This window comes from Pagrus pagrus, assembly GCF_965226575.1.
Source record: "Pagrus pagrus genome assembly, chromosome: 3".
Lineage (NCBI taxonomy): Eukaryota > Metazoa > Chordata > Actinopteri > Spariformes > Sparidae > Pagrus > Pagrus pagrus.
This window is the reverse complement of record NC_140187.1, coordinates 15338027-15358010: the sequence shown is the minus strand read 5'-3', so window position 1 is coordinate 15358010 and position 19984 is coordinate 15338027. Positions and strand designations below refer to the sequence as shown.

The 19984-nt window shown below is 38.2% G+C and overlaps 2 protein-coding genes across 4 annotated transcripts; one reads left to right on the top strand and one right to left on the bottom strand.

Annotated features, from left to right (window-relative positions):
• Positions 1 to 1083: 1083 nt before the first annotated feature.
• On the bottom strand, positions 1084 to 12169 carry gnb1b (guanine nucleotide binding protein (G protein), beta polypeptide 1b). 3 transcript variants are annotated; one of them, XM_084348908.1, is made up of 11 exons: positions 12042 to 12169; positions 6704 to 6812; positions 6520 to 6558; positions 6332 to 6438; positions 6048 to 6111; positions 4798 to 4960; positions 4253 to 4319; positions 3943 to 4144; positions 3608 to 3824; positions 3370 to 3485; positions 1084 to 2799 (listed from the first exon to the last, which is right to left on the bottom strand). In XM_084348908.1, the coding sequence occupies exons 2-10, from the start codon at positions 6758 to 6760 to the stop codon at positions 3379 to 3381; spliced, it is 1023 nt and encodes a 340-aa protein (XP_084205034.1). In that variant the 5' UTR covers positions 6761 to 6812; positions 12042 to 12169; the 3' UTR covers positions 1084 to 2799; positions 3370 to 3378. The 3 variants fall into 3 exon arrangements, with proteins under 3 accessions (XP_084205034.1, XP_084205033.1, XP_084205035.1); XM_084348907.1 differs by lacking the exon at positions 12042 to 12169 and adding an exon at positions 11740 to 12014; XM_084348909.1 differs by lacking the exon at positions 12042 to 12169 and adding an exon at positions 11427 to 11550.
• Positions 12170 to 12196: 27 nt separating this feature from the next.
• Positions 12197 to 19978, top strand: LOC311254886 (calglandulin-like). The gene is made up of 5 exons (XM_084348910.1): positions 12197 to 12284; positions 15645 to 15819; positions 18459 to 18603; positions 18825 to 18925; positions 19807 to 19978. The coding sequence occupies exons 2-5, from the start codon at positions 15696 to 15698 to the stop codon at positions 19848 to 19850; spliced, it is 414 nt and encodes a 137-aa protein (XP_084205036.1). The 5' UTR covers positions 12197 to 12284; positions 15645 to 15695; the 3' UTR covers positions 19851 to 19978.
• Positions 19979 to 19984: the final 6 nt, after the last annotated feature.

Here is a 19984-nt window from a genome sequence, read left to right as displayed (position 1 = left end):
AAACCGGCAATAACGTAATCATTCGTTAGCATACATTTGTGAAACCGTCGCTGCTCGTATATTTAATGTTTATCTTTGGTATAGAGTGTTATAAACAAAAAATATTTGCATAGTCGATGATCATTTTTACTTCCTCCCCCCCTCAAGTTACGAAGTGTGGTAGGCCAGGAACATCCACTAAAGCAGCTTCCGTTGCGTTAGCTGGTAAAGACGGGAAGATGGCGGGTCGCGTCGGGCTCGAACATTCCGAAATAAACACGTATCAGATTGAACCTGTATTCAACGAAGCAAAAACGTTTCGATTACAGTTTTTGACCAGAAGGACTAACCCTAAATTTAAAACGTTATTTATCGTTATTATATCGTTAGAGGGGGGTATTTTAATCACTGCTAATCGCCGCATAAGTGTGTTTCAGCCACTAGTGTAAATGTAAACATTGTACTAGCCTCTCTTGAGCTAGCTCGTCTGAGGAACACTGAAATTCAGTTTCACATTTATTGCTATGTGATTTCAGTCATGTGCAAAGACATGCATTTGTTTTGATTATGAAGTAAATTGCTGAGCCAAGTCCTAGACGTCGATAAGGGGGATGTTGTCAATGCATTTGACTGTGTAGAAACTCAACTGTAAACATGTTCCAGACCCATCCATTATTGTGTCTAAAAAAATCTACTTGTACACTTCAAACAGGAATATAGAAATCCCACTAAATAAGCGGTACGATACAGTAAGGATGAAATAGTGAACCCACAAAAATAGGAGTTTTGATTATAATATGTGGCCAGATATGTGTCATATACAGTATTCTAGATATAGTTTATATGTTGTTGAGTATATGGTGAAAATGAAATGAGCTGACTATCTTTTTAATGGTTTTAAAAGACAAAGGAAGCCCACCCACATCCATTAGACCCTCTAAAATCTAAAATAAGTTAACTGCATACTTGCCTCACTTCAATCCCTGCCCCACTTTAACAATACGCTTGAATTAGTAATCTCAAAGTAGAAATGTGAGGCAAAATTTCACACCAAGCTATGAAACATCTTGTGTAGCTTTTTGTTTCAAACTCAACAAAAAGAGATCTCAAACAGCTTTTTATTACATTTTTCAATCAATAACAGTACAATTTAGTACAGTATCTATCTTGCATCCAGCTCACCGTGTAACACCAACAGACTGAAAAGAAATACAAAAAGTGAAAAGGTACATAAGGGTGCAGAGCTCTATAATATTAATGGAAAGAGAAAAGGGAATCCATCTCAGTTGAATTGCATTTTCACTTGTGGTCACACACGAATACATCACATTTATTGTACATCATCGCAGAAAAAAGAAAAGTGAAAATATGTCACAACTTTAACGAAAGTGCTTCTGTATACAGTGAAATGTTGTCATTCAGATGCTCTGATTTTCAATTTAAGACCGAGAAAAAAATGTACAAAAGTTTTAGTATGGGCAGTATGTGAGGACGTTTTTGTTCCGTTGAGTGTGAAGATTTGAAGGAGAGAAAAAGGACTTGTCAAGGATAGAATTCTCACAATGATTGTTATAATTCTTACAAAAAATTGGCATCAATAGAACTGGTAAGCATAATTTACACTAAGTATGCAATCAATATTAAGTCTTTCTCCATTCTTGCTCACTCTGGTGCATAGCATTACCAGTATTAGTACATGATGTATGCAGAGTTGGAGCCAAAAAAATTGGCTTCTATTAAGTTCAATCAATAGGTTACTCTCCTTTTCAGAAACAAACGAAAACAAAAACCAAAAAAAATCTAGGATTTTGCACCATTGAAAGCAAGTCTACAGCATGCACATCTAAATTAACTCATGGCAGACAAAATTAAATGTCTTAACTTAAAACATCAGACCATTATTTTCAGACATTGATTTGTACATTTCATTCACAGAGTTGCAACTGCAGTCCCAAGCAAAGGAAGTGTCTATTTAGTCAGGTGAGGTGTTTCACTCAAAGTGGATACTAAGCACAATCCCCCATCCATATAATAAAATTCAGCCATGCCCCAATTATCTCAGCACCTACCTTGCTACCCCACCCCGTCCCACCCAAAGTCAAAGGCATGTACAAGAATTAAGGGGGTTAACTGTATAAGTTACTCGTAAAAGCTCCTTTTGTATTGGAATGAGCATTCATAACTTATAGCATGTGCTTGGTTAGTTAACATAGTATTAGTTGAGAGGCAAAGCTTCTTCATGTGCAAAAGGCTGTGATGAAACAAAAACAGCTAGTATATAAATACATCATGGACATTTTGAAAGCTGCTCGTGTAATATGATCCAAGCTTTTACTTGCATTACTTGCTGCATGTTTTCACTCATCTGTCTTATATGATTTAACTGGATTAGAAAGACAAGCTTTAATTCAAACGTATCTAAAACCACTAAAGAAATGACAAAAAAAAGAAAGCCATCAAGAATAACAAAACATCAGAATAGAATTCTTAAAAAAAAAAAAAAAGTTAAATAATTTGTACAATTACACTCCAACATTTGCTTTCAAGACGCACACATTTGCATGGGATGATAGTGTTGTTTTCTCTTTCAAGGTAACATAAAATGGTCCAAGAAGGAATGCACAAGTTTCTGATTTGATACCACAGGAGATCCTTTCTTAACTAGGTGATAAACAATTGTGCTCTTCTTTGTGTAGGAAAGGCATTGGTTTCCCTTCGTTTTTGTGGTGTCCCAGTCAGTTTGAACAGTGTTGAAGAAGATGCTGTGAACATTCTGAAGTTGTAATGGTCTTCCAGTCAACTTTGGAGTTAAAAGAACATCTGGGAAACAAAGAAATTAAATTTAGAACTAATTTAACCTGATCTACTGTTCAGCTAATTTAACCTTCTGTCCAGTGTTAGTCTAAGACCGAATGGGCAAAGATCTAACAAAAAGCTAAAGAACCGACTGAATTAACAACGCAGGAGGCAGCATGTGTTCATTATAGATACATCTACAACCAGCTGCAGAGCTAGCTTTAAAGTTTTGGGGCCTTTTGGAGATGCCTGCCAAGTCTAAGACAACTAATTTGTCAGTGTATTGTATGAAAAAATATTAAACTCAAACAAATGTCAACTTTTTTTTTTTTTTTTTTTAAACACAGGGACAAGAATGTTTTGTCGATCATGTAAATCATGATCCGTTCAAGCCAACAGGTGTCTCAATATGCAGCCCAGAAAAAAGTAAGAAACAGAGACATTTTATTGAACTCACACATCAACTTCAACGCCAGCCAGGCAAAAAATTAGGCTTCAACAAACATATGCAACTACAGGTTTAGGACTAGGACTTTACAAGGAATAGCCTTAGGTACAAATGTAAGAAAATGTGAAACAATAAAATAAAACAACCTTCAGGCTTCAATTCCAGATCTTCAGAAAACTGTCCCAGGATCCCGTTGCAACTGCCATGCCATCATCAGTAACTCCCAGGCAGCTAACACGGTTGTCATGTCCAGCCAACACACCTAGAAAAGTACCATCGTAATTTAGTCAACAGGACTAAACAAAAGACAGCAAGCGATCCAGTACATTTTATCACTTTTCATGTAGGAAATAAAGCTGCTGAGAACAGGCTTCAGCTACTCACCAGCACGGTCAGCTTTTAGTGTGTCCCACACGTTACAGTTGAAGTCATCATATCCCGCCAGAAGAAGACGGCCACTCTTTGAGAATGCAACAGAGGTGATGCCACATATGATATTGTCGTGAGAGTAGATCATTAATTCCTGATCGGCACGCAGATCGAACAGCCTGCAGGTGGCATCATCGGAGCCCGTGGCAAAGGCGTTGCCATTAGGGAAGAACTACAATTCACAAAAGAGAAGTCATTAATGAACAATAGAGGAGTAGACAAAAAAAAAAAACAATTGTGTAATTTCAACTGAAAGGGAAAAAAAATGCAAAAGTACAGTTTTGACTTACACAGATGGCATTGATGTCAGACTCGTGGCCGGTGAATGTCTGTCTGCACATGCCCTCTCGAACATCCCAGAGTTTAGCGGAGGCATCACAAGCACCAGAGACAAATAACCGTGCGTCAGGGGCCAATGACAGGCTCATGACATCACCTGTGTGTCCAGCAAATGTGGTTGTCTGCTGGCCAGTCTCAATGTCCCAAAGTGCACTATAAAATAAAAAGCCTGATTAAGACACTGTTGCAATTTGCCCAATGTCTTTGCTTTTGTATAATAATGTTGACTCAACAACACCATATATAAACTTCCTAACTTACCAAGTGGTATCTCCAGAGCTTGTAACAATCTGGTTGTCATCAAGAAAACGACAACAGGACAGGTATCCTGATAATCAGAGAATCAATAGAGGAGTTAATGATAGGACGACCACATATAACTAGCAGTAAAAAAACAAACATACAAAACACTAGCTGTGTATATTAAGCTCTAATTTGCGCAAACTGGCATCATCAGAATCATACAAGACAATCATTCCTCTTGTCGGAAAATTTGTCGAATTTCTCGACAAGAGGAAAATTATTGATATATTTTTTAAGCATGTCTGACCAATGACCTCCTAATTAGCTTAAATATTTTACATGCGACATACTGTACAGTGTTGACCTCAGAATCTTCAGTACAACTTAGCATGACATTGTTTTAGCAGTATATTACTTGTAGTTGTCTGTAATTTCAGAAGATATGCCATATGGAGTTCGATTTTAGTTTTGCAATCCATTTTAGTCAACATTTAAGTGATGACCTAAACCAATCTTTGGTAAGCTTTTCATTGTAATGCTTAGAATAATAAAAGATCATATACCTGTATGTCCAGCGAGCTCACGGCTCACGCGTACATTCCCCTCACGGGTTTTCAGGTTGTAAATAGAGCAGATGTTGTCTAAGCCACCGCAGGCCACATAATTTCCTGAAGGTGCATATGCGCAAGTCATGACCCAGGAAGATCGAAGTGGAATGGCATGAACCTACAACATAAGTGACAACACACACAAATACGTTAATTTTACTTAAAAGTAAAGATTCATTTTTGACCCCATTTCAGCACCACAGAACTACGATTATAATCTTGATAATGCACAATATCCATAACCAGCATCATTAAGAGTTGGACAATACATATTCTTAGAAATGTAATGCTAGACATGTTATTTCAAACACCCACTTGTGCACACAACTCACATTCAGAGCGACAACCAGTCCAGATCACAAAGTGAAGCACCCATAAACCAAGTAACAACATTGAGTGACGTGAGAACAGAGCACAGAATGTTTTGTTCAGACATTATTCAGCATCCTGTATAATCACGCCTGAATCATTTCCATTTTGACTGAAACCTAATCATGTCTATCAATCAATAAGTTGCTACTTAGTGGCAGCTCAACTTAACAACTTTCTATATGTAAGCTCCTGTACGTATTAAGGTATCTCATGTACAATTCTGACCTCAATCTGGCCTGCAATCTTCTCAGTTGGCCTAGCGATACATTGGAGGAATGACCCTTTAATCTTTTAATTCCTAGCTGGATTTATTACCAGCTGTATCGCACTCAATGTAATGTTTCTTCAGCGTCACCACAAATGCTTCCTCAATATGCTAGAACCTGACAGAGCATAATTCTCTGCTTTAAATTGTCTCCGTCTGTGGTGGCGAGGGCCAAATTGTCTATTAGGCATGCAAACTGCTCACCACTTCCACCCATCCCACTAACTACACACTAGACACATCAGCCCCAAAGCAAAGGCCTCTCTCTCAGCTGATCCAGATTCCAGATGAATGCAGTATGAGCAGAGTTTGTTTCTTTTCTCATAATTCTAGTGTAACCTTATGAGTTCCTCAAGAATACGTGTGTCACACCTTTGTATCTGCTTTTCCTGCAAGTTCTTCAAGTTTTAAAAATCAAGCAGCTCTAATTTTATTTTCATGCAGATGGCAACACAGACACGCCCTTATCTGCACATCTATCCTGCTGCTGTTATTACTTTGTTTTGCAATTAGATGATGGAGAATCAACCATAACTTTATTAATCCCTGTCAAAAAAGCATAACTTACCTTATTTGTGGTATAGCTGTCCCAAATAATGAGTTTGCCATCTTGAGAGGCACTGACCAAGAGCCTACACAGATGAGAACAGCAATATTAACACCACCACAAAAACAATTGGGAGTTGTCACACAAAATCTATTTTTATCTTGAATCATGAGCCAGAAACTGAGGGAAAGGGCTGCAGGAAAGAGGTTTCTGTCCAACTGCTAGAACAGACTTATTTTTTTGTTCAACATTTGAAGCAGGACCAGAATGAGGTAACAAACAAAACCTCACAATTCTGCACTTACCTGGAATCTGTTCCCCAATGCATGGCATAGATTTTAGCCAAATGACCCCGCAGCGTTCGTCTTGTCCGCATCTGGATTCGGCCAACGGGGTCAATATTAGCTGTGATCTGCAAAACATTGAGTACTCTTGTTAGCTTCAGATCAAATGCTTTTCAACCTCAGAGGAAAATCATAATGTTAAATCTTACCTGTGATAGTGTGGCATCTGCGCATGCTTTCCTGGCATCCTGTAAAGAAGAGGCAACTCTTTAGGAAAAGATTTCTCCATCTCACATCCATCTATATATTTTAACTTGTAATTTTTTTAATGACAACTGATGGTATGGTGTGTAAAAGAAGTGTTAAAAAAACCCCAAACAGTTTTATACTCACTCTGATCTGATTTTTGAGCTGCTCTGCCTCTTGGCGTAACTGGTCCAATTCACTCATTTTACTCTGCTTTGTCAATTACCTTACTCCAGCTACCGGGGCACTTGTTGATCTAAAAAAAAGAATAGAGAGAAGCACTTTAATCATTCAAATCTTCCAAATTTGAATTCAAGGTCATCTTTTTAACCAAAAGCAAAGTTGGCCTGAACTCAGCTCAGACAGAACAAAATCTCTTTCCGCCAGCTCACTGTCCACTTAACTGCCTAAATTGTTTACCTACAATGTATGCAACGTACAGTTGATGGTTCAACCTTACTTCGCCACCTCAATGTCGCTAACATAATCCTGACACACAATTTGGATTGCCAGACAAATCCTGTTAAGGCATGACTTTCCAATGATCCGAAAAGCAGTCATTATCCTGTTGACCCCAATCCTTGGGCTACTCAGAATTTTAGTGATCAATAAGCCACTTATATTAATACAGAGCCTCCAGGCACACTCAAAATTCATCTAATAAAACAACATTTTAAAACTCATGTCATGATCCAAATGGTACTTTTCAAATATAATAACCATATCACAGACTCCATCAAGTTTCAGTTAGCAAAATAGAGTGATTCACTACTTCAAGTCATTCAATTGTTCAGGGATGCCAGAAAAAGGTCAGGAACTCCAACTGTATGACCTGTCCGACAAGTACAAGACCGACTTCATTTACATGAACTGTGATAACAGACTACTAGTTATCATGACAATTACTAGACATTTAACACAACCGTAGCCAACTCGAAAGGGAAATTTTGAGATTAAGCAAAATAATCCAGTATTCTAATGTTGGTTAAAATGTTGATTTTATCTGTCAATGAAAATCCAACTGTTTGATGACACACGCCCAGTCCGAATCTTGGAAAAAATATTTTTTACTACATAACTGGAAACAACACATGTGAGCGGCTTAATATACTCTCTAATTTAGACTAAAAAGAGCAGTTATGTTACATTAATTTAGCTCATGCTTTAATCCAAAGTGACTTAAAAGAGTTGCATTAATAGTTTGTGAAATAGTCACTGATCAATGTACCTACTTCAGTTATCTGGAAAAAGGGTACCATTGTGCTCAGATCGATCTAATCAATTATTCAAGTGTGTCAAACAGGAAGTACATTATGAAACACATTTGTAATTATACTCTTAATGTGCAAGTGTGCATGTTTACAATGGCAGATTTTTGTGGTACTAAGCAGACACTGTCATTTCTGACTACAGTCTGAAAACTGGCTAGCAAACAAAAATTAAATGCACTCACAATTTCTACTGAATGCAACATCTGTTAGGATTTTCTACAAACTGTTACGGTAAGAGCGATTTTTTAAAAAAAAGACTTCTAAATGGCAACTTTTTAGAGATATTTTTCCTAATATACGAAGACGACAACCCAAAAACCACAAGTATACAGTAACTCACTTACAAAACTATAATCTGTGCAAGCTAACTAACAACGAATTGCTCTGCTACACATGTAACAGTAGAAAAAAATATATCATTAGCACACTGGATGAACTTTGACTAGATAAAACTAAAATCTAATTCAGATTTGGCACAATTCAGTCTGATCAACCTGACGTTGCCAGTCATCTTACCTGCTGTATTTCAGTCAGTAGGCCTATACCACTGGAGGTTTTGAGACAAGACTGAAAATCTTCTCTACCTGACTATGTTCTCCTGTAGGGTCCTCTGATTGGTTGACCTTTTTAACACAGATTATCCTCTTACACTCATTAATCCATAAATGAACGTGTCATGGAATAGAATTATTATGCCGTATCATCAGGTGACAGCAGAAAGCCATCCTCACCTTGAAAACCTTTTGAAAATCCAGGTGATATTTCTAAACAATGTTCTTAACTTTTCATCAAATTGATGAACTACTTTTTCTGCCTAAAATTAAATACAAGTTGAATCAGTTGTGCTTATTTCTATTTTCAGATAACAAAGTTTACTAATGCCCACAGTGGTATATAATAAATAGTATGTCTCCACATACAGTATAACTGATGTACTGATATAATGGATATGGGTTTAAATGACTATGCACAGTTTTATAGGTATATATATATTTGCAAAATAATGCTACTTAAATTGAACTCTGAAGTCATTATTTAGCTTTCAGTTCTGATTAAGACTTTTGAGTTCAAGTCGACAGGTTTCTGTCCCTGCTTAATAGTGAACTCCTTAAATAGTTTTTAATTAGAAAAAAACTCTTAGTGATACATTAAACTCAGAAAACCCTTTGTTTTTGGTAAAATAATTTAAAGATGCATTTCATTTTCATTCTAGACTGCTTTTATATGAAACCCTCACACCACTACGGTAAATCAAAAAGTGGGGCAGCCTGGAGTTAATTAATAGATCTGACTTTTAAATACTCCACACTAAGAAATGTTATTCCCCATCGACCTCTGTGGATGCTTATAGTTAAGGAGTTCCTCTCCCTCATCACTTCTCCTTTCCAAGCGCCTGATCAGGGTCAGCTGACTGCATGATAAACAATGAGCAGTGGCAAACACCCTAGAGTTGTAGCTCACTGGCTGTTCTCGGGTCCCTTAAGGGCAGTCTGTGCCTGCTACTCTCAAAAGGTGTCTCCTACATTCCCAGTCATTAATTAAAAAGAGATGTAATTCTCTACAGACAAGTCAGCTGATCTGTGCTGTTAAATAATGATAACGCAATGTTTCACAGGTCTAAAGCTGGATCATAGAAAAAGCCATAACCAGCAATATCACTGAGCAACTCTATAATCCTAAAAGCTAAAATCCTCAGTCAATGAGTCTCTAATCCTATCCATGTCCACTAACATAAACAGCTGGCAAAGCCAGCCCAAGCATTAGAAATATGTTTTCACAATCATAAAAGGATGAGTTTAATCTTAATTCTTTTACACACAACATGCTTAGAGCAAGTGGCTGGATTTACATGCTGCCTCTGAAATCACAAGCCTAATACGGTCCCTCTCTTACAGTTGTCCAATGTGACCAGATACTGTACAATTAGTACCACCCTTCCTTTAATAAACTAGGACGATGGTTGCATTTTCAAGCATTGCATTCACAGTTGACATAGCTAATAGTAATGGAACCGAAATTAAGACACTACATGTCAGATATAGGACTACAAAGCAGTAGAAAAAGCAGGCCTAACAAGTATATTTTCTATGTGATGTCTATGCACAGGTTTACCAGACTGTGTGTGCACTGTACTGATAGCTGCTTAGCCTCTGTGTGCAGTACTGTGATTTGCCTACAACAGTAGACTAGTTTGCATTGTATTTGAATGGCTGCTGGATAGCTGTTTTACACGGTTAGAAGGCTGGGCCACAGAGGCTCTACACGTATTTCAGGAGAAAATGTAATGCAATTCAGCAGCATAATAATGTGGCAAAATATCTGAATAGGTCTAATAGAATTTCTACATTTACTGAAAGCTGTACAGTGTGCTGATAATATGACTTGCACTGATGGAAATCTGAGAAGATGCAGCTAAACGCCATCTTGCAGACCGCTGTCCGCTAGTTAGTTAGCTTGCTAGCAGGCTTGTCAGTGTAGGCCTGCAGGCAGGGCAGAGCTAATACTCAAGACAGCAATGTACTCAGTCGCGTTATTAGTAATTCCACTTGTTATTTAACAGTAAGTAGAGTAAGCAAAGTTAATCATATAACATATGGACCGTTGAATTTCATGCCAGACAAACCAAATAGCTGTTAGCATCTAATGCAAAAAAAAAAAAAACGTAGCCACAGCCACTTAAGGGTAGTCTCGGCAGCTCTTCCGCAATTACATGGAGTGCTATGTAGTTAGCTTTTAAGCCAGCATAGTGGGTAAACCTGGAAACTCGGTGGTTGCTAGGTCTCTATAAATCCACTTACTTACATACTGACAATCTCGTTAAAGCAGACAGTACACAGTTGATTTGATTACAACGTCTCAGTAAATTTATTCGGCTGTCTGATCCTGTATCCTGTAAAAACTGCAAGGTCGGGCGGCGATGGCCTGTTTGACTTCAGTAGGCAAGAAATGCAACAACAGATGAGGGTGGTTTTTCATAAAGTATGTCACCATCTATCATCCATCGCTGCATAAATCATAAATCAAGCGGGTGATAAATAGCTAACATTAGAAAATCAAGTTAAAAGGCGTTGCACCGGCGCGGCCGTTTCGTTGCAGGAAGGCAGCAATGTGCTAGCTTGTTAGTTCAGCTTGTAAAAAAAAAAAAAAAAAAATTGGGTGTTAACGCGGCTACAGTAACACATTGATAACGTGTGGCTATTTTATATATGGGTGCGTCTGTGTATGTGTGTGCAATTTTCAACTCAGCTAGTGGTGCTGGCTACCCTGCTATCGCCAATAACCAATATTTGCTGTTAATTTGTTTACGGGACGTTTATTGTTCCAGCCCAACCCAGTGTGTCATCATCAACTGATAGCAACATCTTTAAATGCAACAATTCCAGTATAAAGCAAGCCTATACTAACTATTACGCTTAATCACCACAGCTGCCTTCAACACCATTTGGATATTAACGACCCAGTTCTTTTATAAGTACTGTGTTTTAGGCCAAGAGGCACCTCCGCTGGGCCATCACGGACATCAAGCCCCACTGGCCAACATTAACGTTACTTCAACGCCAGCCAGAGGCTTTCGCTAACATTAACAGTGGTTAACCTACCGTATCTCAATTGCCTGGCTGCATAAGCCAGCTGCATGGAGATAAGTTTTTAGCAATTTGTTTATCAGCCGCGAATAGTGTGAGCCAGGATCCACCGCTGCAGACACTCCTGTATCTCCGCTTCATGTGTCTGCTGATGATAAAATAGCCAACTTAACGTTAGCTAACCGCAGCTAACTCAACGGCTAGGAAGCTAGCTATCGCTACCCCACCCCCGGACAGTTCAATTCCGCCACAAATCATCGGCTAATGGCATTAACAGTCACTGTGAAAGATATGGAAGTAGCATGGTCGTCGTTTTATTTCACCTTACCTGATTCAATTTGCGTTTGTTTTTGCGTTTTGGCATTGACTGGAAAACAAGACGGCGTATACCTCCGATCCACGCATCAACGAACACCTCAACGCTAGCTTACTAACTAGCTAGCCAGCTAGCGTTAGTTTTCCGAGGAGCAGCCCTTCCCGAACGCAGGCTACGGCTAGGGAGCTTGACAACCTCAGTCAACCAACCGGAGAGGGGAGGGGAGGAGGGGGGGGGGGGGATCACACCCACTAGCCTTGCACTAAAGACACTGCCCAGGCAGACAAAAAGGCTAATCTGTAAAGTCACTATACCTCATTCAACAAGACAGCCTACTGTCTCCCCTTTGCCAAGCTTAACATCTGCCCTTTCCGTAGTAACACTCTCGTCCGGCCATCGAACGATGAGATGGGCGCGGTAACCCTGCAGTCAGCGCTGGGAAACCCCACGCTGCAGCAGCGACGATTAGAGAAGCTTCGCCTGGTGTTTTATCTGAGTACAGCTGGAGATGTTGGCGTGATCGTCCACTGTGGACACTATTCATCACCTGTCTTTAGGTACATGTGCGGTGAACTACAGTGGACTGAAAAGCCAAGTGAACATGGTGTTCGTTTGTTTTTGTAGTCGGGCCCCAACTTGGCTCCTCAAAGTAGGAAGTGGTGTTCAGCAGGGCTCTCTGCTGCTAGCTAATAATAGCAGTGTCAACAGCACAATCTGGCCGTAGCTAATTAGGAAAGATTGTGTTCTGATGTTAATGTGTTTATGGCGGTTTAACTGTGTTTCTCAGGTTAAGTAGGTAGATTTAAAATACAGTCACCTGCCTTACAGGGGTGTTTCCCTTGAACTCCTCACCTCAGCACCACTGGGCTTCTTGAGGTGCAGTTCAATGAACACAGTTACAGCTCTCGTGAAGTGTTTTTTTATCATGTCTTACTCCATATTGCACCCAAAGGCCAGTATCAGGCCCAACAATGGCAATAAAGCAGTTTTGGAGGTATTCTTAATACATAGAGTTTGTAAAACGAGACGACAAACGACAACAAAAAAAAGTCATGACTCATCCTGCACTCGGGGTCGTATACTAAGCAAGTCAAGCCTCGTCCGGTTTTCTCCTTATTTCAGAAAAATAATAAAATAAAATATAAGGCCGCGAAAGTACGCAGTTATAAAGACGACGCAGCCAACAGTCGAGCTAGTGACGTTGTTTCGTTGAAGGGTCACCAAAGCCCGTAATTCAAACCTTGCAGAGCTGGTCCTGTGTATTGGCTTGCTCGCAGAGCTAACAAACTCTCCTTTCACATTACTGCAGTTGTCAGTATGGTCAGTTTTATTGTGATTTTCATCTTTTTTAGTACCTTTTTGTGCCGAGTTTGTCGGCCATGTTGGTTTTGGTGACATGCTGAAGGAGGACGATGATATTACGACAAACTGTGACTTTCTTGACATGGAAAATCATCTTTTACATCCACAAACATCATATGTGTAATTCGTGGCACAATTCAAACGGGATCAGGAAATTGTTTGTCCTTCTCCATTCACTACCACACAAAGTTTTTCTGGTCCACCGGAAGGGGACGTGACTTATGCTCTCTATCGACACTTTCTGTATGACGCTCCCATGGATGGTGTGTTGGTAGGGACTGGGCCTCATGCATTACTGTGCAGAAACACAGCATATAACTTTATTCACTGATTTGGGTAAAACTGGGTCATGTTTTATGGAGAAAATATGTTCTGGTTTTCCCTCTGCTGTCCTCGGGCCTATACCAGCTGCCCAAATAAACCCCATTCTTAATCATTGAGATCCATGCATCATTCCCTGAGAAATTAATGAAAATGTCAAAAACACCCTATCTTGCACTGTGAAAGAAAGTGTGAAAACATTTCTGGATCATCCCTTTATCCAAATCCGTAACTATGGGGTTTATTCTGGGCCGAAAACCATCCTCCATTCAAGTTTTATTGAAATCTGGAAATAGTTTCTGTTTAATCCTGCTAACAAACCAACCAACAAACAGACACAGATGAAAACATAACCTCCTTGCTCCTTGTACAGTATTTAAGTCCCTCACAGGAAGGAGTGTCTCTAACTTTAATATGTTTTGCTCTTCGTTGCAGTACAAAGTGCAAACAGTAACATGAACACTATATCACAGTGCATACCAAACACTGATATATTTGTTTTTTACGTTTTAATTTCTTTTGAGTCAATGACATGCAAGAGTTAACTAAGCTGTGGGAGCATGGTCACACCTCCATTCACCTGCCAAGTCTACTTCCTTTATACCTGGTTAGCCAATCCTCTACTGTTTGTTTTAGTTTTCTCAATCCACCCACATTTCCCTTCCCTTATCCTTTCACCTTCCACCTAATTCTCATCATTTCATATCTCTCCCTTCTCTTTGTTCCTTACAAAATGTCTGGAGCTCAAGGTAGGTTGGATAACACAGTGACAGACCGGATATTTACCAAAAGTTAATGGGTTCTGGGCTGGGACCCATCCTCCATCCAAGTTTAGTGGAAATGTGTTCATTTGTTTCTCTGTAATCCTGCTCACAAACCAACCAACCAACAAACGGACACAGGTTTAAACATAACCATCTTGGCGGAGGTAACAAAGACTAGCTGGGATGTTATTATAACAGTCTGGTGCCTTGAATCACTCAGCAGTGAAACAAATGGCAATACAGTCCTATCATCGTGGATCATCTTTAATCAAATTAATTGGTTGCCAGGATGTAGAAGCAGGAAGAGACAGTATTTCTGGGTTGATTTTCCTGTTATAGTATGCAAATAACAAACAACAAAGTTATGTAAAATGGCAGGAGAATATCTCGGTGTGTCATTTTTGAGCCCTTTTGAGTAAACTATTTAACAAGCAGTACGATTAATGTAATGTAATTTTAGCCCGTTTAACTGACCAGCATTTTAATTTATTCATTTATTCATATAACATGATTGATCCAAACTAAAGTATATCCAAATAAACTAAATTAATTTATCTTTAGTTCAGTGAAAATGCTCATCGTGAGTTTACAAGGATAGAACAATATAAATTTCAACTGTAATGTTTTACTTAATAACGTGTTGGCAGTTACTGACCTTGATAAAGTCTGGGTTACAGTCTCCCTTTCTGGTCCACTTGATATCTTCACTCAAACTCCATACACAGAGGATCATTGGAGGCATGCGGCATTCAGAGATTCATAGCTCTTCCCCCTGACTAGCAAATGTGAAATTCTTAATGTTCCCATTGCAATGTTGGAAATAACTTCTTGTAGTTAAGTGCCTCCTTATTTGGTTGCCCGCTTCCCGAGAGTCACTGGGGGCTGCATAAACACCTGCTAATGGCTAACAGCAAGCTAATTGCAGTTCCCATAAGTGGACCATGTGATGATGAGGTCAGAGAATGCATCTGATAGTTTACATATTTATCCTGTCTTTAGCCCTTTGGGCCTCAGTTACTTTGATATTAAAATCACATTTTAGCTAATTACGACTTTACCAAAGAAGTTATTTTCTGATATAATGCTATTTACCATTTGTTGGTTGAGATAATTATCTAAGTATTCCTCATGGGTGATTAGCAAGTCCATCCTTAAAGTGCCATAAAAGGTCTTGAAGCATGCTCCTCCAAGCTCTGGGGATCGAGCATCGCAAATGTAGTAATGATGAGACGGAGACATCCTCTCATTCTACACTGAGTGTTGCCGCAGTGCTTGTCCTCAGACGTGTTTGGACTACCAGAGAAAATGGTGAGAACTTTATGACAAACTTTGACTAACCTCAAAATATAAAATTATTCATTCTAGCATATCATTCAGTTCAACATGAGGTAATTTCTTAAGCCTGATCTAAATTCTAACTGTTAAAATCACATAAAGCAGCTCACTAAACAACTCCCTTTTTTGTTCCAGGCCAGCAAGTTAACACAAGAACAGATCACAGAGTACAAAGGAGTTTTTGAGATGTTCGATGAAGAGGGAAATGGAGATGTGAAGACACAGGAGCTGGAGAGACTGATGAGTTTAATGGGAATCAACCCTACAAAGAGAGAGCTCTGCCAGATGGCCAAAGATGTGGACAAAGATGGTGAATATTAGCCGTGTATCTTTTTGAAGTGTGTAATCTTAATTTTTTTGGTTGCACAATGACAGAAAGATGTTGATTCAAGTCTATTTTTGGTCATAGTGGAAGTGGTGTATTTGGCAGCTGTTATATCATAAGCTGGTATTATATTAAATGCCTTTTAGCAATGCCTTGCTATTCTGAACTGCATTTGGAGGTGAGGATGAAAGTAGAAGCTTTATCTGGTTTAAGTACCAAAAAAGTAATTCAAGTGCTGAATTAGGTTCTGTAATGATAGCCTGGCCATTCACATTAGCTAAAGTGTGCCATTAAGTACTGGAGAATCTATAAAATAGATGCTTGCCACTTGTTCTGATAGGGTGAAGATAAATGAATCTTAAAACAAACTTTGAATTACCCCTTTGCATCGATCCAGTCTGACCCAACTGGTGAGCTTGTGTTCTTAGAAACTTAGTCCTTCATGACTATAAAGCGCTGCGTGCATGGTGCTACATCAGGCCAGTTGACCTTTAGTAACCTCAGCCAGCCTGGTCTCATTCCTACCTCGTCAAATTATCGATGCACCTTGACTCCGCTGCCACGACGGCTAAAAAAAAAGATGCCGTAACAGCTGCTCAGTATCCGATATTGTGAAAGATATCGCAAATGACTGCAAATATTGCAATATTCAATAATATCTAATATAGGCCGAAGCCTGACACATAGTGTGTCCACAGAAACACAAGCATGCACATGATTCGCATGCACTTTGCTCCAACACGAGATTGAAACCTTTTCTTAGGAAAAAAAACCCCAAGAATAAAACATTACTTGTGATATTATTAGTCCAACAGTGACCTTGTTATATTACAAAGAGAAGAGGGAAAGATGTTGTGAGTCCAGGAATGACTGTTGTCATTGTATCGCATATGCCATTCCCTCCTTTGTCCAGGCATGACAGAGATGATGCAGCTTCTTCTACACTAACCTCCAACCATTTATTTAAGTTGAAACAAATGACTTTTCCAACTTTTTTGTACACGTTGAATGCCGTTAGGCTGAACGCCCACTAAACATGTAGTCAGACTTATCCATGTTCAGGATCTTTGAAAGTATATATCTCTGACCCCATCCCGCAGGGCTTTAAGATGAGTGCCTACTTCTTCATAACCATGCCAGCAGGCCTGAGAGGGATTGAGAAGGGGCAATGTATGCTCTGTATTTTCATTTGTATTACTCTTAATCTTACACATTTGGACGGGGATACTAAATGCCTCCAAACTCTGACCCATCATGTGGGATGAGTGAGACACCCAGGCCCTGCTCCTAACTTTTCTGTGTTTGAATATTAAGGCTGTCATGCAGATGTTCATCTTTATGGATGCCCTCCGATATCCACTCATGTAATGCACCAAAGAAGTGACGCTCTACATCAGACTTCTTCTGAGAGGGCAACTTCTTCCCAAAATGCATTATATAAAACAAGCATGGCATTATCTAATATTGCAGTATTCTGTTTTTAGTGCAGCTTACTACATGAATCACTAGGTGTCAGTGTTTCACTGTGTGTGATTTGCGTATACTATAAAAAGACTGTTGGTGCACCTACACATACAATCACTTCGAGAGATGATTCGAATCATATTGGAATCAAAGCGAACATCCTGCAATTGGACAGTTGGAGAAGGTTTCCTTAATTAAGATATTATTAATGTCCATTTTTCCAATTTAAAATTCATACTCTTTTTAAGCACGGCCTAATACAAACAATTAGTCTCCTTACAGTAATAGGCTCCCTGTTATTTCTGTGATAACTGATCATGGAGAAAAGTCATAAAAGAACATAAATCTAAGGCTAAGTCTCCAGTCACTGTCGTGTGACTTGAGCAGGAGCTTCATTATGTTCCCAGCAACACATTGAAATACTTCACCATGATATTCTTCCTTTTGCCAACTTAAGGTGAACATCTTTGAAGTTGAATTTTATATTTTAAGAAGAGCTTTCATCAAATCTTAGCTTATATCTGTTTTGCTGTAGTGTAATTTCCTTTTCTGTTTCCTATTTTCCTTTCTCTTCTCTCTTTTTACTTCCCCTTTTTCTCTGAACTGACACAGAACAACTCATTTCTCTAGTCTGTAATTCTATTTCACCATTTTCATGTCAAAGCTGTGTTCACATGTATTGCTTAATGATAAATTATGCAGACTCAGTTCTAGCTGCAAACCCCCACACTACATCACAGAGTCTCACCCATGTACACATTAATGTTTTTATCTAAATACAAGAATGTAGATACTTTAGGTTGAAATGTTTTGGTTCTTATATAAATGTAAGAAAATAGAAGATATTGTTAAAAATATCACTAAACAATTTTTCTTCCTAAAAGCAGCCCTTTTTTCAGGAGAATTGTGGAGATAAATACTGCATGTTTTTCCAGAAATACAAGTTGGGAAGCAGATAATGGTAGTGAAGGCTGTGGTGGTGTTATACTAGATTATATTTAATGTGACTGCACAAAAAACTCTTTCTCTGCACTGAATGTATAAATAGATCTGTCTATGTGTACAAAAACAACAACAAGAAAAGTAACTAACTAGCAACTAACTATGTTGCATGCAAATAATGAAGTTTGGTTTAAACTATTTGTTTTGTGACATTTCAGGTAAAGGGATATTTAACTGTGACAGCTTCCTGGGTCTGATGGCACTGTACCATGAAAGAACCAAGAACCAGGATGCAGAACTGAGAGCTGCTTTTAAAGTATTTGACAAAGAGGCCAAGGGTTATATTGACTGGAACACACTCAAGTAAGAATAACATAAGTGATAAGAGCATAAAAGGCTTACATTTCCAAAGTAAATACTTCCATCAACTCTTAATTTGATGTAGTGCATGATTGCAGTGTCAGCTAGTGACAAGGTAACCTATTTTATACCAAATTAAAATCCAGATAAAACAAATGAAATAAAAAAAAAACTTGTTTGCCATCATGTTCAGTGTTTTGTTTATACTTCATATTAATTTCCAGGTATGTACTGATGAACGCAGGGGAACCACTCAATGAGCTTGAGGCTGAGCAGATGATGAAGGAGGCAGATAAAGATGGAGACGGAACCATTGATTACGAAGGTACGGATGCATTGTATGTATTCATGACCTGATTTACAGTTCATAATCGCTCTTAAAAATACTTTTATTAGGTGAAAAACTATATATTTAATGTTGGTGCAAGGTAGCTATCACAGTTGACATTTTGACAGTATTGTAATGCTATTCTGTTTTTTGAAATTTTAGATTCTGCCCCTTGATCTTCAATAATATGTTCAATATTAGGTGAAAAAGTATTAGTATCAATCAAAGGTAAATGTATAGTTAATTTAAACAATAAAATGCTTTATAAACAATTTATTAAGCAATTGTTTATTGTAAAGTTGCAACTGGTGTTTACAATACTCTGTAAATGGTTAATAAATACTTTGTAGTTCACCTACAAACATTATTTGGATTGTAATTATAAAGTTTCAACTGTTGTTTATAAACCTAATAAGTGCCAAATATGTATACGGTTTATAAAGCATTGCATTGTTTGTTAACAGTCAAATTAGGGAGATTTCTTCATTTCACACTTATATTGTAAAAATTGTTGAAAAAAGCTTAAAGTATAAAAGGTAGAAAAAAGAAAAGTCATAGCATAAATGTCCTTAAAGAGCTGAACATAGTGATTAACTTATGTTTAATCAAATATAAATTTGGCATTTATTAGTGATGTTTATCAGAAAGAGATACCTAAGTTGCTTTCTTGTTTGCTAATGTTTCAGACTGACTCCAGAACTCTTTAACCTGCCAAGTATTGTTTTTGTGAAACAGATTGCATTTGTCTCCTTTTTTTGGATTTTCAATTAAAAAATCCATTTAAAAAGTCATAAAAGGGTTCTTATTGAAAAAAATGGTAATACATAAATTATATTGTATAAGATTATGCTATTTACTGTCGATTTGAACTCTTTCAGAATTTGTGGCCATGATGACTGGAAACTTGTTCAAAATGAGCTGAAGACCTTTTGGATTTTCTGTCTCGAACATGTGCGACAATTACACTCAATAATATTCATCTTTTAGTTTTCAACATGTTTCTTGTTCAAATGAAAATGCTTGCAATCACATATCACTTGTAAAATAACCTGTAAA

Excerpts from the sequence above, each read along its gene's own strand:
- gnb1b (XM_084348908.1), bottom strand. The coding sequence starts at position 6,760 with ATGAGTGAATTGGACCAGTTACGCCAAGAGGCAGAGCAGCTCAAAAAT. Across the intron at positions 4,320-4,797 it reads TGAGCTCGCTGGACATACAG|GATACCTGTCCTGTTGTCGT; the intron begins GTATATGATCTT and ends TCTGATTATCAG. Across the intron at positions 4,145-4,252 it reads AGCTCTGGAGATACCACTTG|TGCACTTTGGGACATTGAGA; the intron begins GTAAGTTAGGAA and ends TTTATTTTATAG.
- LOC311254886 (XM_084348910.1), top strand. The coding sequence starts at position 15,696 with ATGTTCGATGAAGAGGGAAATGGAGATGTGAAGACACAGGAGCTGGAG. Across the intron at positions 15,820-18,458 it reads CAAAGATGTGGACAAAGATG|GTAAAGGGATATTTAACTGT; the intron begins GTGAATATTAGC and ends GTGACATTTCAG. Across the intron at positions 18,926-19,806 it reads CGGAACCATTGATTACGAAG|AATTTGTGGCCATGATGACT; the intron begins GTACGGATGCAT and ends GAACTCTTTCAG.